Source organism: Colobus angolensis, unplaced genomic scaffold, assembly GCF_000951035.1.
Source record: "Colobus angolensis palliatus isolate OR3802 unplaced genomic scaffold, Cang.pa_1.0 Scaffold301, whole genome shotgun sequence".
Taxonomy (NCBI): domain Eukaryota; kingdom Metazoa; phylum Chordata; class Mammalia; order Primates; family Cercopithecidae; genus Colobus; species Colobus angolensis.
In genome coordinates, this window is record NW_012116278.1 from 4,428,665 (window position 1) to 4,436,183 (window position 7,519).

At 49.2% G+C, this 7,519-nt stretch overlaps 1 protein-coding gene across 1 annotated transcript in view; it reads right to left on the reverse strand.

Moving 5' to 3' along the window:
- The window catches only part of RGS3 (regulator of G-protein signaling 3), a 130,996-nt gene that overhangs the window by 96,423 nt on the left and 27,054 nt on the right, over positions 1–7,519 (reverse strand). Inside the window, 3 exon segments of the mRNA XM_011950097.1 lie at positions 877–932; positions 1,553–1,643; positions 3,109–3,169. Of these exon segments, the coding sequence (XP_011805487.1) occupies positions 877–932; positions 1,553–1,643; positions 3,109–3,169 (208 nt within the window).

Genomic DNA, 7,519 nt, shown 5'->3' on the forward strand with positions numbered 1-7,519 from the left:
TAAGCCACCACGCCTGGCCTGTTTTTTTTTGTTTTTTTTTTTTTTTTTAATTGAGAGAGTCTTGCTCTGTCGCCTAGGCTGGAATGATCTCTGCTCACTGCAAACTCCGCTGCCTGGGTTCAAGTGATTCTCCTGCCTCAGCCTCCCAAGTAGCTGAGACTACAGGTGCCCACCACCATATCTGGCTAACTTTTTTGTATTTTTGGTAGAGACAAGGTTTCACCACGTTGGCCAGGCTGGTCTTGAACTCCTGACCTCAGGTGATCACCCCCCTCAGCCTCCCAAAGTGCTGGGATCACAGGCGTGAGCCAGCATGCCTGGCCAAGTAATTCCCTCTCTTATTTGTTAAAGAACACCATAGATCCCCTGCCATGCTCTGCAAAGAGATGGAATGAATTTTGGAGAATTCTCCCAACTCCTTACGTGAAAAAGGCTCCTTTCCAGACTTTAAGCCCTAATAGAGTGTGAACCCCTTGGTCTCAGGTTCAGAATCACAGCTGCCCCCTGACATCAAGAAGGTCTAACCTGAGAGGGCGATTCAGCCTCTGTCCCAGGGGAAGCAGGGGGCCAAGAAGGCCTGTGGGAAGGGGAGGACTCGGTTTCTAGAGGCCCAAAGTTAGTAAGATCCAGATGCTTGCACTTCCAGAGGTGGGTGCCTGGCCCTTTCCCCACCCCTGCCACAATCATGGATACCCCAAGAAGAGCATTTATTTCCCGTAATACACCTCAGGAAAGTCAAGAAATCATTCCTTCCAAGTGCATGACTTGCTGAGTTTCAAGCACCAAATGCTACCCCTTTAGGGGTTTCCTGGGCCCAGGGGCTGACAAGGAGGAGATCCAGCCTCTGGAACAATGCCCTAGCTTGTCCCCACCTACCTTTAGTTTCTTCCCATTCTCAGCGTCCCCACCTCCTGGCATTCTCAGCAGTGGGTCTGGAAGGCAACAGAACAGAATCAGAAAACGCCTGGTGGCACAGAAGGCTCCCCTCCTCAGACCACCCAGAGGACAGTGCTGGGAAAGAGGCCCATGGGTTTGCCCAGGACCACTCCCGGCCTCAGGATGTGGGGACACCTGAGGCTTGATCCAGACAAGGACTCAGGAGCCAGGGCTGCATGTGGGAAAGGCAGAACATAGAAAAGGGCCATGAAATCCGTGTTCTGAGCCTCAGGGATCATGGCAGGACCTAAACGCCCTGTCTGTAGAGGTGGGTATCCCAAGGTAAGCAAGGCAACCTGGGGGATCCCTGAGACATGGAGCTGGGAAGGAGCCATTGGGGAAGCATAAAGTACCCCACAAGCAAGGGAGCTAAACCACATGGGGTCAGGCCATAGCCTCTCCAATGGAAGTCCAACCAGACAAGCAGTGGAGGCATGGGCAAGAGGCTGCCTGCAGCGTGCACTCTAGCAGGTGCTCCTGAGAAGTCCCTGCACCCAGCAGGCTAATAGCAGCCTGGGTGGCAGGGGCCACCAAATACCAGAACTGATGCCACTATGCAGGAAAGGAGGGAGGGGGCAGATCCTGGGAAGGGAAGCTGAAGGGGGTGTGCAGGTACCTCTCAGCGGCCGCAGTCGCCGCCTGGCCACCTTCAGGTGCTTGGTCCGGCCCAGGTGCTCCCCTAGGAGGTAGTACCAACCACTGATCTCCTGTCATGAGAGAAGGAATGACACACTCAGACACAGGAGGCAGAGGCACAGGTCAGGCAGCCATCAATCCCCCTCCAAAAGTAGCCACTGGACACCCTCCCACAGGAGAGAAAGACTCTCCAGCCTTCCTGCCCCTGAGCTGCCACGCCTGTACCTCCAGGAAGCCTTCCATAATGCTCAGGGCAGAGCTGGCTCTCCCCTCTGCCGAATTCCCACAGCCTCTTATCCTAGAGGACATCCATCTACTTGCCTGTCTCCCCGACTAAGTCATGCACAGGCTCTTTGATGTGCCTTGCGCTATGCCTGGTATAGAGTAGGAGCAGTATTTGTTGACAAAACAGAAGTGAAGGAGTGAAAGAGGGATGGAGAGGCCAAAAGGCATCCTATGGCTCCTGAGCAGTCTGCAGGGGGAACATCTTTTCCAGGAGAACGAAGCCAAGGCTGCAGTCAAGAGAAGCTCTAGACCGGGCGTGGTGGCTCACACCTGTAATCCCAGCACTTTGGGAGGCCAAGATGGGTGGATCATCTGAGGTCAGCAGTTGCAGACCAGCCTGGCCAACATGGTGAAACCCTGTCTCTACTAAAAATACAAAAATTAGCCAGGCATGGTGGCAGGCACCTATAATCCCAGCTACTCAGGAGGCTGAGGCAGAGAATAGATTGAACCTGGGAGTCAGAGGTTGCAGCGGGCCAAGATCACACCACTGCACTCCAGCCTGGGCAACAGAGTGAGACTCCATCTCAAAAAAAAAAAAAAAAAAAAAGAGAGAGAAAGAAGCTCTTTAGGACTCACAAGCAGGATAAAGGTTCCTCAGTCACCCACCCCAGGACACAAATCTGCATGGCAGGCCATGCCACAGGCCACCAGGACATTTCCAGGGATGTGCAAAAGGAGTGCTCCCCACCCTCCACCTTCCAGTTCGGGGGGTCCAGTGCGGCATAGAAATTGATAAGGGACCGGTGACCCAGAGCAAGGAGTCTTGGGTCCCAAAGAGTCCTCCTCTAGCCTGAAGGAAAGTTCCACAGAGGATGGTGCTGCTCACTCCATCCTTGAGCACCTGTTAGGCCCAGAAATATCAGGCCTAGTAGACACAAGAAGAGGACCCCTGGAACGGACCATGGGTGCACCTGGCCTTCATCTTCTGGGGCAGGCCCAGTAGTGCACTGGGCCCCAAGGGATCTGCCAGTATCTTCAACAGCAGACACCAGACTCAGAGCCTCCTGGGAAGACTTGGGGCTGCCTAACAACTGCTCTCTGGCAAGACAAACCAAGAAGGGGACCCAAACTCTCAGCTAGGCAGGTAACAAACACAGTGCTGCTATGCAGGCCACCCCACCAGGCAACTGTCTCAGTGGAGCACCATCTCACAGAGAGAAGCCTTGCTCAAGGGCTGACAGAGACCCCCTGCCTGTACCGGCCCGGTCCAGTTGGGATGATTCTGACAGAAGCGTCCTTAGGACCCACCTTGTCCGGAGTCAGAAGAGACTTCACCCCAAAGCTCATGCAGCCAATGAGTCCACTCTGTCTGGGAGAACAATTAAGGCTTGAGTCAGCACTTTTTGTTGGGCTCTATTGGGAGGTCCATTATCAAGTATAGCATGGGTTTGCCTGATGCACTGTAGTTTACAAAGCACTTTACCTGCATCATCACGTTTGATCCTTCTGACTCTGTGAGGCAGGCTAGAGAAGAGCTATTATCTCCATTTTACAGAGGGAGAAATGGAGACTCAGAGTCGGTCCCTTTCCCAAGGTCATAGGACAAGTTCAGCACTCCCTCTACCAAACACAAAAGCTCAGAAGTACTTCACGAGTTTTAACTGTTCTGGTGCTGGGTAGATCTGAAGAGCTGGTCCCCAGAGGGAACCTCCTTGCCCACATCAGTTGGTGATGCTCAGTGGAGAACAGTTATGGGACCTCAAGCTCAAGAAGTTTTGTCTCAGGTCCAGGAAGGAGCTCAGCAGTTCTTAGATGGCTACACATCAAGGTCCAAACCAACCTGACACAAAAGCTGCTGAGACCAATCTGACCCGGCCACCAGCAGGGCAGATAGGCATGGGCCAGGGTCAGGCTTCACGGGGATGTCAGACTATGGCAAGTGGCTAAGTTCAATCTTCTTGGTTAAAAAGAATTTGCAGCTGGGCACGGTGGCTCATGCCTGTAATGCCAGCACTTTGGGAGACATAGGCAGGCAGATCACTTTAGGTCAGGAGTTTGAGACCAGCCTGGCCAACATGGCAAAACCCTATCTCTACTAAAAACACAAAAATTGCGCTACATGGTGGTGCATGCTTGTAATCCTAGCTACTCAGGAGACTGAGGCAGGAGAATCACTTGAAATCAGGAGGTGGAGGTTGCAGCCTGGGTGACAGAGCCAAGACTCCGTCTCAAAAACAAAGAAAGAAAAAAAGAAAAGAAGAAGAAAGAAGAATTCAGAGTTCCTGAAGAATGTCCACCATTGAGGCTCAATGTCCAATAATCAGGGAAGAAGAAAGAAGAAAGGAGGAGGAGGAGGAGGAGGAGGAGAAAAAGAATTCAGAGTTCCCGAAGAATGTCCATCATTGAGGTTTAATGTCCAATAACCAGGGACTAAGATTTGGCAGCTTTTAATAATGATGGTATGGGCTGGGTGGAGTGGCTCACACCTGTAATCCAGCACTTTGGAAGGCATCACTTGAGCCCAGGAGTTTGAGACCAGCCTGGACAACATAGGGAGACACCATCTCTACAAAAAAATTTTTAAAATAGCAGGGCATGGTGGCATGAGCCTGTAGCCCCAGCTACTGAGGAGGCTGAGGTAGGAGGATCACTTGAGCCTGGGAGGTCAAAGCTGCAGTGAGCTGTGATTGTGTGTTACTGTTCCTCCCTCTTGGGAAGTGAGCAAGTCAGCACTAACAGGAGGCAGTTGCAGCAACAGAGCGAGACCCTGTCTCAAAAAAATAATAATGATAACATCGATTAATATTAATAAAGTCCAAAAATATCTTGCTATTGTTAGAGAAAAGGAAGTTTACAAAGCTGTAAATTTAATGAGTAATGTGAGTTTAATGAGAAAGATACCCACAAAAATACTACAATGGTTATATCTGGTAGATAGGATTACTAGGGGTTTAATTTTCTTTCATGGGTTTTCACTGTTTTCATACGGAACAAGTACCCTTTTTGTAATCAGGAGAAAAAAAAAGACAGTATCAGTCTACTTTTAAGGACTTTTATTGTGCCACATCCTGTTCTATCCTGACAGTAGGGTTTTTTTTATGTTATCTTTCTGTTCTCCTCTCTCTTACCCCATCCTCAACTTGGACTCCCTCACAGGTTGGTTTAATAACTATTAATCAAGAAACATCATGGATATTTAGGCTGGAGCATAACCTTGGAGGCTGGCTTCAATAGCTGGAGGACCCACATAGCTGAGAGATTTGGCATGTCCTATGGAAGGCACAATATCAAAGCCAAAGATGGAACAGGCTGCAGGATAGGTAGTAAACTCCCTAGGGATGCATTTTCCAGAACCTGGTCTAAGGGAGCCTGAGCTAGAGCAGTGGTTCTAGCCAGAAGCGTACCACAAATCCAACTGAACAGCCTGTCTGAGGTATATGGCTCAGGACTTCTTCCTGAGCACCTAAAACTAGTTGGTCCAAGGTGGGGTTTGAGCATGGGAGCCTGGAGAAAGCTTTCCAGTGGATCCTGCCAAACACCCACTTACACCTGCCCCAGTCAAAGACCAGTGATCTATAAGGTCTTGATAAAGACATATTGTTCAGATTCTCCGGAAAGGGTGGCAGCTTACCACCTGACAGTCCTAAGCAAAACAAAACTAGCTTCTCACAGGCAGCCAAGTCAACCGAGGGGTGGGGAGGCAAGATGCCAGGGGATTGTTCCTCAAAACTAGTCCACCTGCCTGCAAACTCATGCTCTGCCCCATGGCCCCAGGGCTGAGGCCCCTGCTTCTGGCTGTCTCTTAACAGCTGCTCTCAGTTCATCACTCCTGCTCCCAGTTCCTCCAGCCTTGGCTCCATCTGCTCCCTTCTTCCTTGCCTCTCTCATCATCCAAGGCTTTATTAATAACCTATTCAAAAGGGACAATGCGCTCACCCCAATAAAGTGACTCTTCCATATCCACCTCCCCAGCCCACCACCAAAAACAAATACTCCTCCTCCTTGGGAAGTAGCCAAGTCAGCACTAATAGGAGGCAGTTGCAGTGACTATCATAAACAGCTGACACTAATCTGAGCTGCCAGTCCAGAAAAGCCTTGGCGAGACTTTGCCAAAGTCCTCAAACCGATTTCATTTTATTTGTCACACATTTGAGAGAAATCCAGCTGCTATCCAGGTGCCCCACACTACTCTGCTGTACACTTCTTTCCTACTGGGTAGGGCTGAAACTTTCGAAGTCTCCAGGCCAATGCATTAGCTCGGCAGCCTCTCTCTGCTCTTCACTAAGTGAAATTTTCATTCCCTGTTGTTTAGAGAATGTTAAATGGTTAATAGCCTCCCTTGAGTTTTACTTCCTGCTAAGGGGCCTCCTACCATTTCACGATAACTCAGGCAGGGTAAATTGCCACAATTAATGTCCATAAGCAGGAACCTCTCTCTAAGTGTTCTTCAATTAGCTATTTCTTACGCCTGCTTTTGAAAAATCTTTGGAGGAAGAAAGATTTCTTTTAAAGCAACCTGAGTATATGACAATACATCAATCAGTTTATTAACTTGGGAACTAGCACTCACCCTGAGGAGTGCCTGAACTCTCACTAGATGCAAAGTCTCCGGAACCAAGCCTTGGTTATTTCTGACTACCAATCCCTCAGCTCTGGGCTTGGTGCACTTAGTGAAGGCTTGACAAATGGATGAATCTATCACGCCCATGGTTGGCAGGCACTGGGCAAGGGGCCACAGCGTTAAGGAAACAAGACAAACATCCAGGAATTTAAATAGCAGTTCAAGACAGCAATACAGGGGATGTCACAAGACAGGGTGAGATTGACAGATGAACAGTGCAGGCAACATATTCTGAAGGTTCGGGAACGCAAGAGGTAGCTTCGGGCTGAGAGGCTGGAAGAAGACCTATGAATTGAGCTAGAGAGAATGAAGAGCATTTTGGGCAGAGGGAACAGCCAGTTTAAAGGCTTAGAAGTAACTTCATGCAGCACATACGGGGAATAGTATTCAGTTTACTTTTGAGCATAGGGTTGCAGACTCATTACAAGATGAAAAAAGCTATTATTTTTTGAGGAAAGGCACTTTAGTTCTCCCTCTCAGGTAAACTATTTCTCTTACAGGGTTATACCATTTAATCCTAATTGATTTTTAATTTGATGACTTAAATTGAACTTAGATTTTTCCATTCACTTTTTCTGTAAGCTCAGTACCCATCGCTGGTCACAAGCTTTCTAACATTAGGCCACTGTACTTGGCACTGAGATCTCATTTATAAAACAGATTAAAGGACAGTGTACACTTACAGTGCCTGGGACAGTGCAGGGCAAATCACAAGCAGAATCTCCTTAAATGTAGCTACTATTAGTATAAAAGATTATGCCCTGACCAGGCACGGTGGCTCATGGCTGTAATCCCAGCACTTTGGGAGGCCAAGGCAGGCGGATCACTTGAGGTCAGGAGTCTGAGATCAGCCTGGCCAACATGGTGAAACCCTGTCTCTACTAAAAATACAAAATCAGCCGGGCATGGTGGCATGCGCCTGTAATCCCATCTACTCGGGAGGCTGAGGCAGAAGAATCACTTGAACCCAGGAGGTAGAGGTTTCAGCGAGGTAAGATCGTGCCATTCCACTCCAGCCTGGGTAACAGAGAGAGACTTCATCTTAAAAAACAAAAAAAGATTATGTCCTTGGCTGGGCATGGTGGCTCATGCCTGTAA